Source organism: Poecilia formosa, unplaced genomic scaffold (assembly GCF_000485575.1).
Source record: "Poecilia formosa unplaced genomic scaffold, Poecilia_formosa-5.1.2 Scaffold104, whole genome shotgun sequence".
NCBI classification, from domain to species: domain Eukaryota; kingdom Metazoa; phylum Chordata; class Actinopteri; order Cyprinodontiformes; family Poeciliidae; genus Poecilia; species Poecilia formosa.
In genome coordinates, this window is record NW_006800043.1 from 153,496 (window position 1) to 175,909 (window position 22,414).

Sequence of the window (22,414 nt, forward strand, 5' to 3'; positions counted from 1 at the left end):
CATGGGGAAATAATTTTTACCCTAACAAGTTGTGTCCTAAAAAGCTTCTACCTGAAATTAAATGAATTAACTTAATTAAACAAAAACATAAATTCAGAAATACTTTGTAAATCATTTATTCCTTTATTAGAAACATTTTTTTTTTTACCTAACTTCAGTCATTTAATCCTGTCCACTCTGTTACATCAGTACCACCAGGTTCCTGATGAGTACTTCACCAGCGCAGTGGTTCTCTCTCTGATCCTAGCGGCCTTGTTTGGAATTGTTTATCTTCTCATCATACCGCAGTATGTTCATCAGATAATATTTGTTCTTCTCATGATTTTTTTTTAATTCTCTAAACATCATTAACTTATTTTGCTCATCTGTGCTTTTTGTTTTTGTTTTTCATTGAATTCAGGGGCACAGTTGTACTTGTGCTTCTCGTCTTCTGCATCTGTTTCCTTGTAGCTTGTATTATGTACCTGCATATCACGAGAGTACAGGTAAGCACAGATCCTGTTTTAGCTTTTATGTAGGTTGTTTTATTTTTTATTTTTTTGCACACTTCTTTATAATATACTGATTGTCTTCTGTTATTAGGAATTTACAAAGCTGTCTTGTTAAATATTATTTATGTATTTATTGTGCTTTTTTATTATATTATTATACCTGTTGATTTTTTAAAAAGATTTATTTTTTATTTTTTGCAAGTTTACAATCTTTAAATCTCAGTGTATTTTACTAAGATTCTGTGTCTTAAACCAACACAAATACAGCATGATTATGAAATGGATTAAAAGGAAGCGTGCTTTTCTAAACTATTTCTAGCTGTGCAAAGCAAATGCAGACATGCACTAAACACTTGTATTTGTCCTGTTAATTATTAGTTTAAATTCTTTTTTAAATATTTTCTAACAGTTCTATTATATAATATGCCCTATCAGATTAGTTGTTTTTTTTTTTCTTGATGAACATTAATATCAGTGTATAAAATATAGGCATGCTGGTCTTTGGTGATGATTTAATGTAGTTTTTTTCTTCTTACATTCAGTGTTTTCCGGGGTGCCTGACCATTCAGATTCGAACTGCTCTCTGTCTTCTTATAGTGCTTTTAATCTACGCTGTGGCCCAGGCTTGTGTTGTAAGTCCCAAAATGAATATACAAAATGTGACATTAGAGCTCAGGTTATTTCAAGTTTCTTTTTTCTTTTATAGGTTTTAGAGAAATACAAGCTGCTCTTTAGTGTTTCTTTCAAGAAATGCCTTGCTTACGTCAGCGAGACGTGGACAAGCTACAATTACCTGTTTTTAAAAGTGAAACTGCTTGCATTCTTAGATTTATGTTGCTTTTCCTTTGATATTTCTTATGCAAAGTGCAGACAGTATTGATAGCAATATGCAGTTTAGAATAATGTCCTCAAGTATAACTCACATACTGAGTATATTTATGCATTCTTTGTCTCTATTCATAGGTGGGTTGTATGCCCTGGATGTGGGGAAGTGCCAATACAAACAGTTCCATTATCATCATTGATGTGGACAGGGGAGCCAACCGGACCATGGCCGAGTTGCCCTGTGATGGGGCCCGCTATGCTTTTCTTTCCTGTGTAGTGGGCACCCTCACATTAGCGCTTTTCCTGCGAGTATCCTGGTTGCCAAAGATGGCGTTGATGCTCCTTTTGGGAGTGCTGTACATCACTGTCCTGGAGCTCAGTGGCTTTCGCAAGACTGCGGGGTAAGGTTCGAAGCATGTCATACATTAAACATATACTTGTATATGTATTGTTTAGTGTTTATTTTTATTTATTTTGCATCGATAAGATCTAAGATCTGACAGTAAGATTTAAATTCATAGCCTACAGCTTTGCAGTCTTATTAACAAAATGGATATCATATTAGAAAATATTTATTTCACTCATTAAAAAAAAAATCCTTCTTGATTTGCAGCAAACCACTGGAGTCTTGACATGAATTAAAAAAAAAAAAGATTTGTGGGCATCCTTACAACAATGCATGTGCAGCTTAATGGGGAAATGATGTTCCATGAGTTGTGTGGGTCATTCCATCATCACATTGCTGTAAATGCTAAGTGTTATTCTTTGTTTGCTCAGTACAGGAAGTGCACAGATAAACAAGAGTTGCAGGAGCATTTACAGTATGTGTGCTGTGATGTATGTGTGTAGAGGAGTCGTTGCTTGTCTTCAGCCCACACACTCTTTCATTTTCCACCCTTTGAAGCAGCACACATGCTTATTAGTTCCAAATCAGAAGCCTGAAAGGACAATGTGGGTTGGGATGATGGGACCACATTAGTTCAGAGTGGAGGGGCTTGGACAGTGTTATTGGAGCTTAGATCAGAAATTTGCTTTGGAAAATTCTGGTGCAAGTTTAGAATGAGTTTTCTTTTCGTGCACTTTATGTTGTTGATGGGCAATTACAACCAAATGCATTAACTGCATGACAATTCATTTGAGAATTTTTATAAGTAAATCAAATTAATCTTGACTTGTGATCTCTCTCCTAGCGCTGTGGTGGGTCCGGTCAACCCTCCTGTGTTGTTTTTCTTTGTGGTCTGGTCTACTGCTAACTTCTGTGTTGGTCTCTTCCACAGTGGGGGGTCTTTCCACATCCGGGGTTATGAGCCCATCCTGTCTCTGTTGCTCTTTGTCAGTGCCCTGGCCCTCCACTCCAGGCAACTTGACCTCAAGCTGCGCTTGGACTTCCTTTGGGCTGTACAGGTTTGGAAGACTGTACTTATGTGCAAAGTGTAACGGACTGTGAATGTTTTTGGGCGCACATTTGTGAATTTTAATCAAAGTTTAAGCACAAGTGCCATATTTCTGTCATTTCAGATTTATTATATTAGGTAAAATGAGGGGGTTCAATGCTACTGGCAGCAACCAGTTGGTGTTTTTTTTTTGTTTTTTTTGGCAAAAACAAGAGAACATTTCGTTGGCCGTGTTTCACTTGGAGTCACTTACTCCCGTATTTGCACACTGTGTCATTAAAGTTCTAACTATTAAATCTAAAACTTAAAGTTTTTGACCATTTAAATAGCTGCTATGTAATTTTGAATAGTTTTTTTTTTTTTTTTCTGAGAAGGCTTTTTACTGACCCCATGTGGTAGAAATGTGAAAAAGACTCAGGCATTCTCTGCTCGTTTCTTTTTTTTGCGCGCTGCCAGGCGGAGGAGGAACGAGATGGGATGGAGAAAGTAAAGCTGGACAACAGGAGGATTCTCTTCAATCTACTGCCTGCCCATGTGGCTCAACACTTCTTAATGTCAAACCCCAGAAACATGGTGAGCCATGCTAATAAACAGGCATGCAGGCAGACTGACCAACAGGTAGATGAAAATAGAGGAAACGACAAATAATAAAAGACGCAAAGGGACATCTTTTTTTTTTCTTTTACGGGGTTCTGTGTTTTTTATTAGGATCTGTACTATCAGTCCTACGCCCAAGTCGGTGTCCTGTTCGCCTCAATTCCAAACTTTAATGATTTCTACATTGAACTGGATGGCAACAACATGGGAGTGGAGTGCCTGAGGCTGCTAAATGAAATCATTGCTGACTTTGATGAGGTATGTTTCTCGTCTTATGATTTACTTGACCTTCTGTTGCTTGAATGTGGTTTTCATTCTAATATTTATTGCCTAAATGTCCATTTTGCAGCTTATGGACAAGGAGTGCTACAAAGACATCGAGAAAATCAAAACTATTGGCAGCACGTACATGGCAGCTGTTGGGCTTGTCCCCACCATTGGCACCAAGGTGGCTGTTTATCCATCTGTCTTTGGGATTTTTTTTTCTCAAAATGAGAGAGTTTGATTGGGTTTTTAAAAGAAAATGTCTGCATTGGAAGTATTAGTTCCCTTACCTGTTTTGGAAGGAGATCATATTGCAGGAAATTGGTAGAAAAATTGTGAAAGACTAGCCATTTTTCTACCAAAAAAAAAAGATTTGGTAGATAAAAAATTTGGGGTAAGTATTAACTGATTGCACTTCCAGAACAGGCCATTGTTGCTGTTTGAAGTCAGTTCCCCATTTAAATAAATTGCACGCTGAGCCTTACTATTTCTCTGTTCTATAGGCCAAAAAATCGGTTTATGACCATTTGAGCACAATCGCAGACTACGCCATAGAAATGTTTGACGTATTGGATGAAATCAACTACCAGTCGTACAATGAATTTGTCCTCAGAGTGGGTAAGTGGACCCGCAAAATGACTCTGAATGTGAGTAGGAATACTAAGGTAATTTGGTGTAAATTCTGTTGTTAATTTGGACAGGAATCAATGTTGGTCCAGTAGTTGCTGGGGTGATCGGAGCACGGCGACCACAGTACGACATCTGGGGTAATACAGTGAACGTGGCCAGTCGGATGGACAGCACGGGTGTACCAGGAAAAATTCAGGTAGATAAAACACTAATTAACCAGATATCAAGCATAAGTTCTATATCAAATGCACATATCTCTAAACCATACATTTCGAAATGAAAGTGTAGTTAACTCCCAGACTTATTTTTAGTTCATTTTCTGTAGTTTTGTTTGAATAGTTTAATAGACCTGAACCAAAATCAAACTTAAGTTGAGCATTAATTTCCAACAAGTGTATTTTTAATTTTTTTTTTTAAAGAAACGGTAAAGCGCAATGTTTTTGTTTTCCAGGTGACCGAGGAGGCATATCGAATGCTGAATAGCAACTACGATTTAGTCTGCCGTGGTAAAGTCAGTGTAAAAGGTAAAGGTGAGATGCTGACATACTTTCTGGAAGGTAAAGTGCAGGGCATCGGCACGGCGACCACTTCATCGGTGATGCGTTCCACCAGCCTGGCACGCCGTATCCATTCCTGTGGCAAGACGAGCGTGCCGACCCATCTGGGCAGCGTCTCCTCCGCTGCCAGCCTGGCTGCTCAAGCCAGCATGGGTGGCAACTTTCAGACAAGCTCTGCCAACATCAGCAACAGCCAAGCAACATGCCTCCCGTCGCCCTGTGTGCTAGGTGAAGTGGAAGATGAAGACGTCGTCGAGGTGACACACATTCAAATCGAGGCTGTGGCAGCCATTGCGGATGTAGCAGTGTAGGAGGAACGACGGGACGGTTTCGAATGCAGCAGGAGAACCTGGAGAAGTTGGGGCTGTCCACGGATTTCTCATACGTCCTAGGAAATCCTGACATAACCCAAGATGTTTTCGGCCAGGATAACGTGCTGAAGTATTATAAAACTGACAATCAAACTTGCTTTCAGAGATTTTCTTAACTGATTGCCTCTATACAGAGTTGAGATGTGGAGGGGGAAGAAAGATGCAAGCAACTGCTCAACATCCTATGAACATCGCTATACCAGATGATTAGATTTGTGGTGTTCTCGGGTTCCTGTGCAGGTATATCCAGGTAATGTGTGCAACCTTGTTTTATATGAAGTACATATTCCCCACGTACAAGGAATATGTACATTGATGCCCAGAAAAAGACTGATCATGCATTTGCTTTTGCACTGTCTTTCTGATTATGCCAAGGATATATTGCATTATTTACAGACAAACAGTTTATTTATACTTTGTTGTATGAAGGCATGCATGTTTATAATTGTAAGTGTGTGTATGCATGTGTGTTCAGTTTGAAATTGTAACAAAACAGCACAAAATCCTTTTTGTATTCACCTTTCACTGGATGAAGCTGGCTTTTTATGAAATATGGCAGTTTATCTTAGTGCATGATTTTTTTTGAAAAATGTCAAGAGCCATAAGTGATGATACTCTGCTTGAGAGGAAAAACCAAAGTAATAATTTTAAGTTTTAGAAATTTCACAGAAAAGGGATCTTGCACTTGTTACTTTCAAACATTACTAACCAATTAAAAAAAAAGTGTCTTGTCTTGATATCACCTGGATTCACAGAGTCTAAAGTAAATGTGTGTATGAAAGCAGCATGCACTGATGGGGCTGTTTTCACGGTCGGTATGCACTAAAAGAGCTGGAAAGAGTGAAAAAGGTTAGTTGAATGCGTGCTGCCACAGAAACTAGTTCATGCCAAAATGAGAAGGTTCACTAAAAAAAAAAAAAAAAAAAAAAAAAAAACACTACACAGAACACCAACAAGCACACATGAACATACAGTGCCTTGAAAATTTATTCATACCACTTGAACATTTCCGCATTTTGTCACATTACGGCCACATACTTTAATGGATTTTAATAAGATTTTAAGTGAAAGACCAACTCAAAGTAGACCGCAGCTCTGAAGTGGTGCGAAAAACTCATTTCAGTTTATTTATATAGCATCAATCACAGAAACAATACTAGTTTTACGTTCCTACTCTTCTACGAAGGACACATCTGTGGAGTTCGCCACTAAAAGCCGTTCCGTCAACAGTATCTCCCACTTAAGCTGTGGATCTCTGCAGCCCATCAAGACTCACCATGGGCTTTTTTTTCTTCTGAAAGATCTTCTTGCACATCTTCCAATTCAGATAGATGACAGAAGCTTGGCTTGTTTTGTTATATTGTACTCTTTCCAGTTTTTGCCAGATGGACTGAGAAGTGCATCGGCAGATGTTCAAAGTTTGGAATATCTGTTCTAGAATCTAGCCCCTCTTTAAACTTTTCCACAACTTTATTTGCTGGTTTTTCTACTGTGTCTGTTGGTTTTTGCCTGCCCACTAATGCTCACAAACAAACCTCTGAGGCTTTTATCAGTAATGCCCTACTTTGTGATGGTCTAGAAAATTCTAAAAAAAAAAAAAAAAGGACATTGATGTTTGTGATTGTTATGAGGAAAATGTGAAAATCCAAGGGGTACAGTTACTTTAACAAGGCACTGTAGACTAATGGATGGCATTCATCCATACAGAAGGGAGCACTTACATGGTAATAAGCACACCACTTCTATAAATGCATGACCTTTAAGTGTTTTAAATCCTTAGTCTGTGTACATTACCTTATTTTCTTGAGGCTGCAGAAACTTCGGTGCCGTGTCTATAGCTGCTAATATTTTTTCTTCAGGCTTATACATTACTGTACAACTGCTTTTCAGTATAATAAAGCTAGAGTTTAAGAATAACATTAAGCACACATCTCTCAGATGCAGTTTCATAAATATGAGGCATGTCGGATATCTTTATAGCCTGTATCTTTAAGTGCATAGATATCTTCACTTGATATGGAAAAGTGTGACTACATCACGTTTCAAGTTTTTTGCCTTACTCAATAAGCTTACAGTGATTGCAACTTGCCTTTTTAGATTTATTCACTTTGATATGCAGATCATCTTTTTTTTTTGTTGTTGTAAATAGCCAAAACCTGTAAACTATGTTGTATCTTGTACAGTGTAAAATTATTGAATATTTTGTAATAAAGACAATATTGGTGCATAAAATATGAGAGCGCTTTGTGAGTTTTAAAAAATGAAATAACTTCTGTCTGACTGCATAAAATGGCAATATTGTGACCAGCAGTGTGTGTGCTTTTTCTTTTAAGGAGCTGTTTTTAGTGTTGACCAATAGAGTTTCCTTCCAGAAACAACCAAACACCGTGTGGTGAACAAACAGCTTTGTGTGTGGATCTTTCCTTGTTAGTCACACTCAATAGATTTTTATGCTACACATTCTATTCTCTTCACGTAATTGGTTTTAAAATAACAGTTTTTGGCTTAGACAGACAATAAATGTTTTGTGGGAGCACCTTGGCGAGCCGGGAGCCAGATGAACATCATCACGTCTTAAACTCTGGGCAGCAGCCACAAAACTGTTTTCCCAGCACTGATGCAGAGTTTGTGTAGAGTTCACTCGGTGTAACAGTTGAGTCAACAAACACGTATCTTGTGCAATATTTGACAGATAGTACAGCATGGGAGTTGTTATTGGTTTGCAGAGGAATTTAGCTAATTCTGGTCAGTTGTCAATGACCTGCAGACCGCTCTACAGAGGTCTTGGCATGAAGCACTAAAAATGACAACAGTTAAAGCTAATTATGAATAATTTGGAGAAAACAAAATGAAGACTAACATATACTAACGATGATTCAATTTTAAGACATGAAATAAAAAATATAATTTAATTACCATCTTTCAATAAATTACAGACAAATACAGACCAGATAGGTCTGTATTTGTCTGTAAACAGGGCTGGGTTAGCTTTTTGACAGCATACTTTGGGCGACTGACATTAATTATGAATATAAATGCAACTGGGTGTTTTTTTTAATAACCCATAAATTGGATTATTGGGTTTGGTATTGGGTTGAATCAATTATTTTTAACCCTCCTGCGGCCTTAAGAGATGGGGTCATCCAGACCCATCAAGGTTTTTTTTACTCTGTGTGTGGGTCACACTGACCCTGTGTGCACTTTTGCATAGTTTTTTTTTGTGTGTGGTTTCAGAAACTGATGATCTGACGGGAAAATCCACCCTCTCCCTCCCCGCTTCACCTTTGATGTTTTCTGCGCTCTTTCTGAGAAATGTCATAACACTGGGGTTAAAGGGTTAAAGATCAATTTGCTATACCTTCTTTACAGTTGCAAGGCTCTATGAAGATTGTATGCAGATGAAGTTGGTCAGTTTTAGTCTGATGTCTCCAAATAAAATCTCTAGCAGCCTTGAAAGTTACCAAAACCGCTGCTGAAACTAAAACAAAAAGACAAGAGTGAGGATATGCGATTCAAGGTATGTCAAGCAGAGTGTGACATTGTATGAAAAGCAAACAATGAAAACTAATTTTATTTGTATAAAACTAAAACTTGTGACAGTTTTTTTTATGTACTTCTGTGAAAGCTGGAAGAATCATGTAGTTTTTAGATGGCAGTAACCTGCTTTAGTCATGGTCTACATCTGAATAACTATTAGTCTGCTCATCAGGTGAGCTCTTTCTCTAAACTCACAACAAGTGATGTTTACTGCAAGTACAACACTGACTGACTGCTTTTAAGAGCTGTGCAGAATGCTACAACAGAAAAGTTCAATTACCCCTCTAAACTTGCAGGGGTGCCCAAAGTCGGTCCTGGAGGGCCGGCATCCTGCATGTTTTACTTCTCTCCCTGGTTTAACGCACCTGGATCCAATGATGGCTCGTTAGAAGGCCTAAGAGGAACATTGACATGCTGAGGAGGTTGCAACTACCACCAGGAAGAGAACTAAGACATGCAGGATGCCGGCTCTCCAGGACCGACTTTGGGCACCAACTAGTTCAGCCTTTATTGCAGATCAGCAATAATTTAGGGATTTAGGTGACTTTGAATATTGTAAGGTTACTGGTGCCAGATGGGTTAATCAAAAATATTTCAGTAACTGCTTCTGTTGGATTGTTGTTTCCTGGAGAGATATGGCATCCCGTTAAATGCCCACACCTGCTTGCAATAATTGGCTAACAAAAAGAAACTTCCCTTCCTCATGTGGATCAACCAGCTGCAGGGACACCGCCAAGCAAAAAATGTAAGTTTTACCTTCTCGTGTAGAAAAGAAAACAAAGCAGCTTTCAGAGAGCAGGTCGCTTGTTCTTTGTGTTTTTAGCATAACATAATGCAGAACATAGAGAAGGTGCAAATTCTGGAGCCAATTCAAGAGGAGTCAGAGCAGGAAGATGAAACTGTGGGAAGAAAAGGAGAGAAGGAAAAGGAGGTGGAAAAAGAAGATGAGTTACCATTTCAAGTGGGTGTAGAGACAGACGAGGCACTGGCAGAAAATGAGAGGGAAGAAGATGATGTTCCACTGATGGTTCGGAGACCAGGGAGGCGTCCTGGTTCTCGGAAATGCGAGACTTCGATCCGGACTCGATTCAACGAGCAGACGAAAGAAACCGAAACCTCTTCAGTGTCGGATGCAAGCACTCATTCTACTGATCTGTGCGAAGAAGCTGCACCTCTGCCAGTGTTTGGGTACGAGAGGAGATTGAGTAGTAGGAGGCTGAGACTAAAGGCGAGATTAGCCAAGCTCTTTACATTTATGAGCTTTGACATCTTTGATTAGAAAGATTTGCTCATCTTTCCAATGTCTTCTTTAAAGGTCTCCAAAACTATGTGGCAAAAATGTACAAAATCACATCAGCCAAAGAAGAGAGAGAGTTTAAGATACACGAAGGCGCAGGTATTAGAATTAATTTCTCCTCCAGATTTTTATGCTGCTCAAAGCATTTTTATATATTTTTTTTTTTTGTGACATTCCTATCTTATTTTACTTAAAGCAGGAGCCTTTTCCTCAGTGGCTTGTGAGCCTGATGGTCGACATTGAAGAGGCAACAACTCATCAACTGGTGGTTGAATAAAATGTATTGACTTGTGAGAAATACGATTGCTTAATGCAGAGTACAATTTTCAGCCAAGTTTCCCTCTGCTGGACTGTAAATTTAGTTTGTGGCATGTAAGCTCTTAAGTTTGATTCTTGTTTGGCACCGTCAGGCACATTGTTAGTGTCTTAGTTTGCTTAGCACAAACTGTTTCTGTATGTGTAGCCAATTATTAAAATGTAAGTATCAGATACTGATTTAATCGCTTCATTTACTGTCCCTTGTTTATTCTTTTTGGGACAAATGCATAATGGCCAGCAAACACGGAGTACCTTCTGATGACTTATAAAAACATAGTCCATATTGGAATACATTTTCATAAGTCCAAATCCATATTTAATACATTTCCACTGAGTGAAATCTAATTGCTCTGAGAAGTCGTCTGATGAATCATTGGAATACCTATGCTTGTAATTTAATCAGTATAAATGCATCTCTTCTGTTTAAACCTGTGTGCCAAAACGTATGACTTAAAGGTTGCCACCATTTGGTACAAGACATAGAATGATGGCTGGAGAACTGGTGTACCAATGGAGAAAAGTAACTGAGAATAATGGACAGCTACAAAATGATAAAAAAAATGTCAAATTGGGGTGCAATTTTCAAAAACGTCTTGCACAAAAAATTGTTTGGGGATCCGATTTGGTGCACGGCAAAAGATGACCGTAGGCTGACGCATCTGTCAATTGTCAGATTGTTGTTGTTTTTTTTTGTTGTTTTTTTTGGTAAATGTGTCTATGAAAAAACATCCAATTATGGTTGTTTTTCTGTCGACAAACATGTTGTGATTCTAGCAGACAAATCCATATTGTCACGCTTATGCAACCCCTGAGAGGAGTGATCCTAGTTATCTGCTTGCGTGATGCGATGAACCTTCACCAGCAAGCCCAAAGGGAAAAATAGTTTTTCACTGCCAAAACAATCGGTCAGCATTACTTCAAAAGATGGCAGCCATAACCATGTTGTCCCATAAACGGATCATTATAATCTTTGACTAACCCTTTGAAGTTTGGACGTGGAGGTTATTTAATATTTACTGATTTGTCTAAGCAGTAGTACTCAAAAAAATAAAACATACTTTCAGGACATCGGCTGTAAAAGTAAAGCTTGAGCAGAGTTGTTTTTAAGTAAAATCTCATGTTCCAGTGTCAATATTTACTGCAGACCTTGTAAGCATAGATCTCTGCACGTCACGCAGGGTCACCCACTGTTTGTGCTATCTGTGTCAAAAAAAGTTTCATATATGTGGTCAATGATTAACCTCCCACATCTCCATACAAATATGAGTGCTTCGCAGAAATCTCATAAGAAGAAAACCTAGAGCTGTTTGGTGTACTTTTAAGAACCACAACTGAAAACAATGCTTGAATTTTCTGAGAAGCTGACCTTTGTTGCGGCAGTGGCTCTGGCCGTCATGGCTTTGGGGCGTTCATCCCCAGTGGTGGGTCCCGAGCCCATCCGCTGCGCTCCTTGCACGCAGCAGAAGCTGAGCGACTGTCCTGCAGTCTCCGCTGACTGCAAGCAAGTGCTGAGGGAGCCTGGCTGTGGTTGCTGCATGGCATGCGCTCTGGAGAAAGGTGCTTCCTGTGGTGTTCACACAGCCCACTGCGGTGAGGGGCTCCGCTGCACTCCTAGGCCGGGTGAGGCCAGACCACTCCATGCCCTGACCAGAGGACAGGGAGTGTGCGCCGATGACGAGGGACAAGGTAAGCTCCAGGGTTTTCTTTGTAATGTTTGCAAAGAAATGTAGTCTTTTTTTTTTTCTTTCTTTCTCATATCTTTAAAAGAAAAACAATTTCTGATGGAATGCATTTTCCAAAATCCCTTTAGAAGCAGGTGATGAAGTCCAAGAACATGGCTCTGCGCCATACCTGTTAGGACTTGACCTCCCCTCTGACCACCAAGACACTGCTGAGATGCATGAGAGCTTGAAAGCCAGAGTTAACGCCATCCGCAACAAACTGGTACAGCAGGTGAGACAACGCCTCAGTCTCACTGAGGGAGAAACGATTAACGCAAGGGAGGACCTGAGTCTAGAGATAATTTAAAAAAAATGACATGGGGTCTTAATGGTTTCTGTTTTTGTTTTTTTCTTTAAGGGTCCCTGTCATGTTGAACTGCACGCAGCACTGGATATGATTGCCAGCTCTCAGCAGCAATTAGGAGATAAGTTCACAACCTTTTATCTCCCAAACTGTGACAAACACGGCTACTACAAACCCAAGCAGGTGAGTTTGTTTTCAGGTTTTGCTGCCAGCACCCAAAAGGTATTTATTTTAGCTTACTGGGCAAATGAGACCGGTGCTTGGTTTCCGTTTCAGTGCGAGTCATCTCTGGTTGGACCACCTGTTCGCTGCTGGTGTGTTTCTTCTTGGAATGGGAAGAAGCTGCCAGGATCCAGCGACCTTCTCGCCGATGCCCCATGCCAGCAAGAAGTTACTCTCTAAGACATTAATTTACTGACATAGGCATATGAAACCGTGTTTAATAACTTCACCTTTTAAGTAAATATGTAAAACTAGCCTGATGAACAAAAAAAATGTAAAATCATGTCGGGTGAAAACGCCCATCTATTTTATGAACATTATGTATAACATTATTTATTCTTTGATGTATTTTTAAAAGCATGTTTGCAAGTTTTTGGCCAACTGAATAACTCCATTACTCAAAACAATAGGTCTGCAACTCCATCAAAGTAAGTTTGATTAATTGTAACTTGCAACACAATAGAACATTCATTTAAGCTGCTGACCATTTTCTGAATGAACGCTCACTTATTCAAAGGGGATTCTTAAATTGGCACATGCTGGCTGAGCACTAATATAGAAGACTATCCAAGACGCTGTGCGTTTTTGCATGCACTGCACATTTTGTCTACCTCTCCTTGCATCTGCAGGTTCTTTGACTATGATTAATGGTTGCATCTGTTGTATTTATTCATTTCTCTATATTAGTTTGATGTAAAAAAAAAAAACAAACACACACACACATAAGCAGTACACTGGTTTGAGTGTTATTGATGAAGTACTGCTATGCTGAAACATTGTACATAATACTACTAAATGTATATAATAAAACATTTCATCAAGTTTAAGTAGTTTTGAATGTTTCATTTTATAATCAGGAAAAAAACCAAGAACTTGACCTAGTTTTTGCTGCCTTTATTAAGTAAAAATAGACTTCAATTGCTGGACTGTACATGCAAACATACTTCAGCTAGAAGAGAGCACAGAACAGAATCTCTGGCTTTATAAAAAATCAAAGATAACGGCAGAAGTCTTCATCCCAACTATTCAGCTTATTCAGCTCATCAATCATAAAAAGAAGAGCCACAGTTGAGATTAAAAAAATAAAAAGAAAGTTTGTATTTCTTTCTGTGGCTTAAGATCCAGCATGAAACGTCTTTAAATGCATTGTAGAGTCTGAGCTGCACAGTTCCATCATCCTCCACTAGAAACAAAGGAACTCATAACAGGCATTCATAGTAAGGCACTGCATGATTAGACTGAACAACAAATAAATTCATACATGTATACATTTCATCTCGTCCAGATACAAAATGTCTTACAAATTACAAGCACACAAATAATGATTATACAACAAAATGTATGTACACATATGCGATGCCATATAATTGTGCGTAAAATAAAGCGCTAACCCAATCGCCATCAGTGACATGTTTGTCTGTGTGCATGCGTGTGTGTGTGTGTGTGTGTGTGTGTGTGTGTGTGTTTCCGAATCAGTCTAAGGCATTCAAAATGAATTCTGAAGCGTGTAATTTTTCCAGGAGCTGTCCAGGTGGGAGTAAAAAATAAAAGAGCTTATCGTCTGTTTGTAGCATAAATTCCAGGACTTTCCTCCTGATACACTTTCACCGCTCCCTTTGTTCTGTCTCGGTGAAAAAGGGTCCCACAGGCAACAGATGGAGACAGCAACCATCCATATATCAGTCAAGCCATCTCCTGACCTGTCCTCCAATATCCTTAGTGCCTTTATTTGTTTACATTTCTTTTTGTTCACTCGAAAACTCCCTCCCTCCCCAGCCTGCTTCCCTCCTATTGGCTCTCGGAGTTGTAGCGCTGGACTTCTCGCTCCTTCCCATCAAGACCTGGCAGAGGCTGCCCATATTTGTCCACACTCCAACAGAAGCCTCGCTTTCTGCCTTTGGATGGACGGCACTGAAAGTGTACAGAGACAAGTTGAAGGGAGACAAAAAAAAAAAAAAAAAGTTGCAGAATGCCCTGGAAAAACTAAATGCAATAAAGAATGTGGATTGCTCAAAGGCACTCTTCTCAATAAAGAAAAACAGCATAGTTAAGAGGCATTAATGCTGAGACTGTGCTGAGTCCATGCAACCTTGGTCATCCAGCATGCTGTGGTTTTTTTTCAGCTGCTGTTTTACGGTCTATCTCCTGTTACAGACACGTATGGAGACCTTTAAGGTAAATAACACCATGGTAAAATATTTACTTAGTCCCGTTTGTGAACAACTGTGAACCAAAATCTATTTTCAGATGCTGGTGGCCAGAACGAATCATCTGTTGCTGATTATACCCCGCAGCTCCAAATTATGGGTACTACAAATGACTTACAGAGTCTGTGGAGCTACCCAAGGGCTGTTATTTTACTGCCAATTTTACTAAAGGTCAACCTCCACTCCAGTAAAACATGCAGCCATTCATTTCAAGGGATAAAGCAACTGTGCCACAGCTCCTAAGACTGTTAAGGCTGATCAGAAGGGAAACTATCCTCTTTTAGCTCAATATTTCTGAAAAGAAATGAACTCGTATAATGAATTTCTGAAACGCATTTGCCATTATTGCTAAATGATTAAGCAACACCAAATTCAAGTGAAGCTTCAAAATATAAAAGGAGCCAAAACTTGTATAATGTACAGATGAAAAATTTGTTTCTAGGATAAAATGTTTTTTGGCAGATTTAAAAAAAAAAAAAAATCTACAGTTTCCCCAATGTCCCAATTAGAGATTGGGAGGTTACCCTTATCAACCAGGTTTTTAAACACGCTTCAATTTTTTATTTTATTTTATTTTTTTCCATCATAACATTCCTGTTGTTTAAATAAATTTTAATGAGATGCCAGGAAAACTCACTAGAGTTTTGCTTGGATTTCTTTATAACATAATGTGGCACAGCCCCACACCTCTGCCAACCCGTTGCTGTCCACGGACAGCTTTTTTTTTTCCAATTATAGTCAACAAACAGCCAGTTTTCTTGCACATGCCTTAAAAACTGCATTAAAGTTCATGCGCATGTTTTTTTTTAAAATTAAATCTAAGCTTTTTTCCACCTTTTGGACGACTTTCACAGTGAGAGACGGACTGCAGTGGTTCCACGTCTTTCCGTGTCATTTGCAGTGCATGGACCGATGCACTGGAAATGAACACAGACAGCTTAGACACTGGCCATTACTTTAATAAGAAAGTATTAAGTTTCTGAAGCAGGGTGTATTTAACTGGAACCACAGCCAAAATATCAACAAGTCAAATGTCAAAACCATAATGTTAATTTCAATAGTGTTAATAAAAGGTCAATATTAGCCTAGAGCTAGAGGTAACTTTTCAGGACTAAAAAGCAAGATGATTGAAGACTGCTGCTGGCTGTGACTCAGACCCAGAAGCATAAGAAATGGAGCCTCCTGCACAACCACCAAGGACTCTGGAGCGGTTTTTGAATGATAAGTCAACAACTAAATACTTGTCTTTTCTAGCAGCCATTGTGCAACATGTTCAGCAGTAAAACTAGCTGATCAAACGTGCTCCACTTGGGTTGCTAGGTGAAGAGGTGGGCTCAGCTGGGGTTACTAGGTAACAATGACATGCCCATCTATTTTAACTAATCAGGAGGTTTTTGAAATGGCTAATTTTCCAGGCACCAAAAAAAACAACAACAACAAAAAAATAAAAAAACATTTATTTATAGCCAGAAAATGATGAAGGGATTGTCCAGTGCCTGGGCTGTTTCAAGAAGCAGTAGAAACCCAAATGGAAGTATAAGATTGAATCTTGCATAAGAGGTCCCCTTTAAGTAAGATATTTCTTCACAAAAAGCAGAGAAAGCTGCGAATGTTTTAGGTGACCCAAACCCAAAACATTAAAGTGGTTTTCTCAGCCGAGTTGACCCATGTTGAAGAAACATATAATTGTACTGCTGGTGTCAGGAAGAACAGGAGCGACTACAGCGTATTTCGGTGACATCGGACTCTGATTAGGTATCAGCCTGTGTCTACTGTCAAGTAATTCAGATCAAAATCAAAACAAATATCCTGATCGCTACTACTGATTATCAACATCTCATATCACTTCAACATCAGTATAAATAATAGTTGTTTTAAAACATGGAATTAAATCTTTCTATAGATTAGATTTAAAAAAAAAATACAATGAATTTGTTATATTTTTACTTAAGATTACCATGTCTTCAGAGTTTCATACCAGCCAATTGCAAGGAGTAAAAAGATCTCAGTTTATATTAAAAAAAAATTTGCAAGTGTCTGAGCTAAACTACTCAAACTGAATGGTCTTCCAGTTGTAAAGTGTGACGCATTAGCCTGCTTTAGTAGACCTGCATATAAGATGACTGCAGGTTTGGCGGAAGAAAATGGGGTTGATGGGGTTGATGTGCAAAGAGATAATCTGTTTTGTTGATGCAGCGGCACTGGAGCCCCAAAAGTCTCCATGTGAATGCGTCAGTACTGCTCATTTATTACAGCCTGATCGTGGGTGAACCATGTGAGGTGGGGACGGCTGCACTTCTATTTCTGTGTCTGCCTCTCAAAAGTCCAGCAATTATGGGGCGAGTTCATGGGGTGCCAGTGGCCACCTTGACGTCTGTCTCCCTGGGAGGGGAGGTAAGACAGCCGTCGTCCCAGCCATCAGCTCTGCTGGGGTTTTGGCCCCTGTGGTTCATGTTTCCAGAGCCAGTGGCTATGGTCTGCCTCACTGGTGCGGTGCAGTGACGAAGCTCTAATAACTACTGATGTAAAACAAGAGGACAGAATGGAGGCTGTAATTGGGAGGCAGCAAACCTAAAGTTTGAGTCACTAGAGTGGAGGATTTAATCTCTATTAACTCAGCTTGTAGAAAAACAAAACAAAAACAAAAACCAAACACACAAAAAAAAAACAAATGCAAATTTTCACTGAGTAGTCTTTTAAAGCTGGACAGATGTTAAGCAAGCACATTAGTCAGCAATGAAACATCTTCACTGAATAACAATGCAAATTCTGTCTATCTGTACCTGTTTTTTCTTATAAAAGCCCTTCTTGTCACAGTTTGGGATGCGGAAGCCTCTGGGGTTGAGGATGTTCACAATTTTCAGGGTGCTGAGCATGCGCTCTATTTCTCTTCGACAGGGACCCTAAAAAAAAATGGAGAGAAAAAAAGTTTGCTTTGTTGCACTCAAAAAATAAAGCAGCCCCAGGTTACAGAATATCCATGCAATATTTGCAATTTATTTTGTGCAATTTTGCCATGAATGGCTTTGTGAATAAACTAAACCTGAGTCACTTTGCCATACACTGGGTTCAGCGATAATACCACAAAGGTGGCGGCACAATGAAAGAGGCAACGATTAAGAATTCAATTCATCTGACGTGAAGAAGCTTAACAGTTTGCAAAGCTGCTTAGAACTCCTGCATGTAACACAAAGGACAGGGTATAAATTGAATTCAAACATTTCAAAGATCGAGCCAAAAGGCTTGTTCTCAAGTCCAACTACTTCAGTCACTAATCAGAGAAGCCAGTCAAAGCCCATTACAAGAGTGTGCTCACTTCTCTGGCCAAAGCAAGATCAAAATAGTAGCAGGGCTTCCCAACAGGCCCTCACATCAGCCAATCCATCATTTGCTGGCTCTCGTAGCGCCCGGCACGCGGACGCCTTGTGGCCAAACAACCGCCTGACCCAGGTCAGCCACAGGGCCGTGGCACATGCTTGTTGCCATGTCACTCCGCTGTACCAGATCCCTGCCAACCGTCGGCACTGCTATCCAAAACATTTCATCACCCGCAGCGGGGAGGGAAAACACCAAAACACAGAGGAGAGGAGAAAAACATTCCTCCACTGTGTTCAGAAGTCAGAAAAATGTTTGCGGTACTCACATACTCAGGCTCCTGTTTGGTTTCTAGAGAGATGTTTAGTTGGTCTGTGATGACTGGTCCTGAGAGATCCTCAATCTTAAAGATCTGGGTTGCCTTCTGTTGGTCCCATCGGATGGCATTTGACTTTGCGGAGGACAGGATGGGGTGAAGCGAAGGCCTGGGAGGTGCAGGGTCACATGAAGTTTCAAGATCTGGACTGGATGGCTTCTCCTCCTTATCCTTGGCCTCTGTGTTGTCTGCCATTGTTTTAGAACATTGTGGTTATTTGCAAGACAGAACACAAAGATATAGGGTTAACCTTCACTTAAGTTTTTTTTTTTTTTTTATGCACTAGTTTAGATAATTCATGTCCAAAAAAAGAAAAATTATTATAGGGAATTTGGTAAATTGGACAAGTAAAACTGGAGGTGAAGAGCCATATTTCCCCGCTTAGCACAAATGCAGATATTGCTACAATTATATCATAATTGTGATTTATTGTAATTTATTGTCATTTAATGTCAAATCAAACCTTGCCTAAGGTTTTCGCTACAGGAAACAGAAACCTGTGCAAACCACTTCATACAATAAATATTACAGAGCTGCCAACTCTTAGTTTCCTGGACAGAGCTTTTTTTTCTTTTTTTTTCAGTTTTTCACTCTGCCCGAATAGGACTCACTTAAAAATACACTTAATAAACACTCTCTCTGTTCTGTTATATATAATGATTGTTCTTAACAATCTCAGATTATACAGCCTCTACATTTTTGGCCCTTGTTTTATACTGATCAGACTGTATTATTTACAAATATTTGATTCTACCTCACCTAAAGAGCAAAGTCATTCTTCAAGATTTGGGTATAAAATAGAAAACAGTTTGATACATTTAGGTATTAAAAGTTTGTGAATATGACTGTTTTCACAGGTAATCTTATAAGGCGCTTCACAGAAAATTAAAGCTGGCAAATACTCAAGAGATGTCCAATACATAAAAAACAAAACAAATGTCATTTGGCCGTTAAAAAGCTCTGATTAGACCAATTCTAAATGCAAGAGGATGTTAATGGTTGAATCAAGTTGGGAATAAAAGCACACTGTCCAAGACCAAAATGGTAAAATTATCTCATATTTAGAGAAGTGAACAATTAAAAAAAAATAAGTTTGTGTAAAGGCAAAGTGTTAAAGTTTACTTGATACAAACACCATCCGTTTTCAGATGTACCTAAAGACACACTTGATGGAAAATAAAAGTTTTTTTTTATTTTTTATTTTTTAAATGCACTTTAAATAGTTTTTGGCATCAAAAATGCCACCTAAATTACTGACATCTGGCTTCTGTTAGAATAATCATTCATACAGTTAATGTTTAATGGCACAGTTGGCACTGTCCAGTGCAACTGTTAATGTTTCATTTATTTTCTTAGTTTAGCTGTAGAAAATTGCTGCTTAACACTTGAGTTATTTAAGGAAGTCAAATTGGGCAAACTCAGATGGTTTAAATAAGCAGCATAGCTTAATGTTGCCAACACGAAGATGACAAAAACGTAGCTGCTAAATTATCTGACTTAAAGGAAGAACAAATAACAAAAAAAAAGACAAAACAAGACTTGTTCCTAGAAAAGAACCTTGAGGAACTCCTCTTGGAAAATAAACACTGACCAGCTACAGTGTTTTGTGTGGTGTTTGTCTCTCTTCTAGATAATATGTCAGTAACCCAAGCATATTTAGTCTATTATGCAAAGCCAAACAGCTTTAACTAATTCAAACAACCAAACTAACTACTCATAAGTTTATAAACATATTGTTAATCTGAGCATAAAGATTTTGTAAAAAAAAAGTTTTTATCCAACCTTCAATAAAAAGCATGGCTTATCATTTTTAATTCTGACCCCACCAGGACCCCCTCCCTCTCCTACCCATCTTATCTCACTCCCAACTCTACACAAAAGTTGGCAAAAGTATGATTTTTTTTTTTTCCCCTTCTCAGGATGCAAGGGAAATCAATGCAGATTTTAAAGTACTGAAGCAGAATCATCACCTGGCACTTCATTGACCGGATATGTGGGTGTGGGTCTGACCGACGGCCGTCTGTTCGTCGCGTTTACGCAAACACCTCGACCCTCGAGCAGAGCCTGCAGAGGTTTCGTTTCACCTGGCTGATGCTGGCAGGTCAGTCCGGAGCTGCATCTCCCGGTGTACACTCCGCACGGCTGGCCGAAGCTAAGGGCGCAAGTCATGCAGCAGCCGCAGCCAGGTTCGCGGACTCTCTCGGCGCATTCCTTGGGTAAAGGCTTGCACAAAAGGCGCGCTCTGACGTCGCACGGCTCACACCTAATGACCGGCCCGCTCGCACCTGTCCTGCGGGTGAGCGATGCCACAAGAAAAATCATGCGAAGTGCTAGAAAATAGGAATCCATGGCTGATGCGACAGAGAGAGGAAGAAAGTGAGTTGCAGAGAGGTGGCACACAGTCCCGCTGCGGCGAGTTTCCACTGGTCAGCTTCCCTCATTCACATCTAGCTGGCGGACAAAACATCTCAATATATAGACCCCAATGACTGTAGTCACACCCCCGAAAGGCTTGTGGCGCACTGCTGAATAACTTCGACTCCGCTTATTCTGGACAGTGTAAGAGCTGTCTGCGTAGGTTTTAGACAGAGAAATGAAGAATTGCATCTACAACTTGTCTTTCTAATATTCCGCTGCCACAGCGTATAAGCAGTTGTGTTCATCTCTCTCTCTCTCTCTCTTATTAAATAGAATGCCTCGTCATAAATCGCCAATCAATATTACGGTTTTTTATATATATATATGTTTTTACTAATAAAGTACAACAAATGCTAAATAAAATATGGAGCACACCTCAGAAGTATCCACGCCGGGTCCATGTTTTTACCGTCTTTGACTATGGGGGCGCAAATGTGCCATTTCCTAGGAGTTATGTAACATTTTAAACTTGACAAAAAATTAGCAATAACACATTTATATAGATTGTTGAACCAAATTTTGATTCAACATTCAGTCTTCTGAATGCTGAATCCACTCCATTCTTTTATGACGCTGAACACATCATAAATTGTCCGTTGCGCACAGCTCTCTTCAAGTGTCACTGAAGATTCCCCAGTGAATTTAGATGACTGGCCTGCTAGTAGCTCTTTGATTTTGTTGCTGTCATTTGTCCATTTGCTTTCTCTCTCCTCACTCTTTCTTGTCACCTTCCCTCTCTCTTTCCCCGAGCTACAGGAGCCAGTGTAGGGATTTTAGATCTGGGTTGATCTATCGTCAGAACATGAGCAGCAACATTTTGAATCACCTGCAATTGTCTGACAGATATTTTTCTTTTTTTAGGCAGACTTGAGAAGTCACTATTGCAGTAACCAATGCAACGCATGTATGAGTTTCTGTAGATCTTGCCAAGACATCAGTCCTTTACTCGTGAAAATGTTTTTCAAGTGACAGAAGACTGACTTTGCAACTGTCTTCAGGTCTGAACCGTCAAACCTGTTTCAATTTCTTGATCAATCTTTAGCCACAAATCCTGCCTATTAAATCCAAACTGTTAGAAAAAATAATAAATATATACATGGGAGGTCTATACACACCATCAAGCTAATACAAATAAAAACTTAACTGGCTATTATTTATGTATGCAAAATACAAACAAGTTAATTTATCTGTAATTAGGCAATTAAAACTCAAATGTTTTCAGTATTTGGATCAACATGTGCTGCCCTAGGTTGACTTCTAAAACAGATTCTGGATGAATTACACTAATATGACTAGGAGAGTACACAAACCAAAACAAATAATTAAACCTAATCAATAAAAACTATTTAAAATGTTGCCCTTTAAAAGAATGGATTGCATTTTTTACACAGTTGAAATATAACATTCTTGCTTGGCATAGTTTGCATAGCTGAGTTTCACAGCTATGACAGATATTTCAGTTCTTGACCAGAGAAGAGAAAACATACTTTAATCCAACACCACAGAGGAAATCAGACGTGATTCAAGGTAGAGCATTCCATTCTTTTGTATCATGTTTTCTTATAATGTA

The 22,414-nt window shown here is 39.2% G+C and overlaps 4 protein-coding genes across 6 annotated transcripts in view; 3 read left to right on the forward strand and 1 right to left on the reverse strand.

The window, feature by feature from the left end:
* LOC103142996 (adenylate cyclase type 1-like) overlaps positions 1 to 5,797 on the forward strand; it is a 39,555-nt gene extending 33,758 nt beyond the window's left edge. Inside the window, exons 10-20 of one of the 2 annotated variants that reach the window (XM_007559346.2) lie at positions 190 to 287; positions 401 to 485; positions 1,034 to 1,123; positions 1,455 to 1,717; positions 2,594 to 2,720; positions 3,167 to 3,328; positions 3,419 to 3,565; positions 3,657 to 3,755; positions 4,075 to 4,189; positions 4,273 to 4,397; positions 4,653 to 5,797. In XM_007559346.2, coding sequence (XP_007559408.1) covers positions 190 to 287; positions 401 to 485; positions 1,034 to 1,123; positions 1,455 to 1,717; positions 2,594 to 2,720; positions 3,167 to 3,328; positions 3,419 to 3,565; positions 3,657 to 3,755; positions 4,075 to 4,189; positions 4,273 to 4,397; positions 4,653 to 5,069 — 1,728 coding nt within the window. In that variant the 3' untranslated portion in view covers positions 5,070 to 5,797. The remainder of the gene's footprint in view (positions 1 to 189; positions 288 to 400; positions 486 to 1,033; positions 1,124 to 1,454; positions 1,718 to 2,593; positions 2,721 to 3,166; positions 3,329 to 3,418; positions 3,566 to 3,656; positions 3,756 to 4,074; positions 4,190 to 4,272; positions 4,398 to 4,652) is intronic. The other variant, XM_007559348.2, reaches the window with a different exon arrangement.
* A 3,230-nt stretch (positions 5,798 to 9,027) lies between these two features.
* Positions 9,028 to 10,626, forward strand: LOC103142998 (uncharacterized). Of its 2 annotated transcripts, none has more exons than XM_007559350.2 (4): positions 9,028 to 9,411; positions 9,490 to 9,894; positions 9,982 to 10,062; positions 10,163 to 10,626. In XM_007559350.2, exons 1-4 carry the CDS (start codon positions 9,370 to 9,372, stop codon positions 10,238 to 10,240), a joined length of 606 nt encoding a protein of 201 aa, XP_007559412.1. In that variant the 5' UTR covers positions 9,028 to 9,369; the 3' UTR covers positions 10,241 to 10,626. The 2 variants fall into 2 exon arrangements, with proteins under 2 accessions (XP_007559412.1, XP_007559411.1); XM_007559349.2 differs by having other exon boundaries at positions 9,030 to 9,411; positions 10,160 to 10,626.
* A 916-nt stretch (positions 10,627 to 11,542) lies between these two features.
* igfbp1b (insulin-like growth factor binding protein 1b) lies at positions 11,543 to 13,241 on the forward strand. Its single transcript, XM_007559352.2, has 4 exons — positions 11,543 to 11,967; positions 12,092 to 12,234; positions 12,361 to 12,489; positions 12,583 to 13,241. Exons 1-4 carry the CDS (start codon positions 11,622 to 11,624, stop codon positions 12,706 to 12,708), a joined length of 744 nt encoding a protein of 247 aa, XP_007559414.1. The 5' UTR covers positions 11,543 to 11,621; the 3' UTR covers positions 12,709 to 13,241.
* A 168-nt stretch (positions 13,242 to 13,409) lies between these two features.
* LOC103143000 (insulin-like growth factor-binding protein 3) lies at positions 13,410 to 21,127 on the reverse strand. The gene is made up of 4 exons (XM_007559353.2): positions 20,397 to 21,127; positions 18,379 to 18,614; positions 17,519 to 17,638; positions 13,410 to 14,439 (listed from the first exon to the last, which is right to left on the reverse strand). The coding sequence occupies exons 1-4, from the start codon at positions 20,773 to 20,775 to the stop codon at positions 14,317 to 14,319; spliced, it is 858 nt and encodes a 285-aa protein (XP_007559415.1). The 5' UTR covers positions 20,776 to 21,127; the 3' UTR covers positions 13,410 to 14,316.
* Positions 21,128 to 22,414: the final 1,287 nt, after the last annotated feature.

Excerpts from the sequence above, each read along its gene's own strand:
- LOC103142998 (XM_007559349.2), top strand. The coding sequence starts at position 9,370 with ATGTGGATCAACCAGCTGCAGGGACACCGCCAAGCAAAAAAT. Across the intron at positions 9,412-9,489 it reads GACACCGCCAAGCAAAAAAT|CATAACATAATGCAGAACAT; the intron begins GTAAGTTTTACC and ends TTGTGTTTTTAG. Across the intron at positions 9,895-9,981 it reads GTAGGAGGCTGAGACTAAAG|GTCTCCAAAACTATGTGGCA; the intron begins GCGAGATTAGCC and ends TCTTCTTTAAAG.
- igfbp1b (XM_007559352.2), top strand. The coding sequence starts at position 11,622 with ATGCTTGAATTTTCTGAGAAGCTGACCTTTGTTGCGGCAGTGGCTCTG. Across the intron at positions 12,235-12,360 it reads GCAACAAACTGGTACAGCAG|GGTCCCTGTCATGTTGAACT; the intron begins GTGAGACAACGC and ends TTTTTCTTTAAG. Across the intron at positions 12,490-12,582 it reads GCTACTACAAACCCAAGCAG|TGCGAGTCATCTCTGGTTGG; the intron begins GTGAGTTTGTTT and ends TTTCCGTTTCAG.
- LOC103143000 (XM_007559353.2), bottom strand. The coding sequence starts at position 20,775 with ATGGATTCCTATTTTCTAGCACTTCGCATGATTTTTCTTGTGGCATCG. Across the intron at positions 17,639-18,378 it reads CCAAACAGGAGCCTGAGTAT|GGTCCCTGTCGAAGAGAAAT; the intron begins GTGAGTACCGCA and ends ATTTTTTTTTAG. Across the intron at positions 14,440-17,518 it reads GCTTTTATAAGAAAAAACAG|TGCCGTCCATCCAAAGGCAG; the intron begins GTACAGATAGAC and ends GTACACTTTCAG.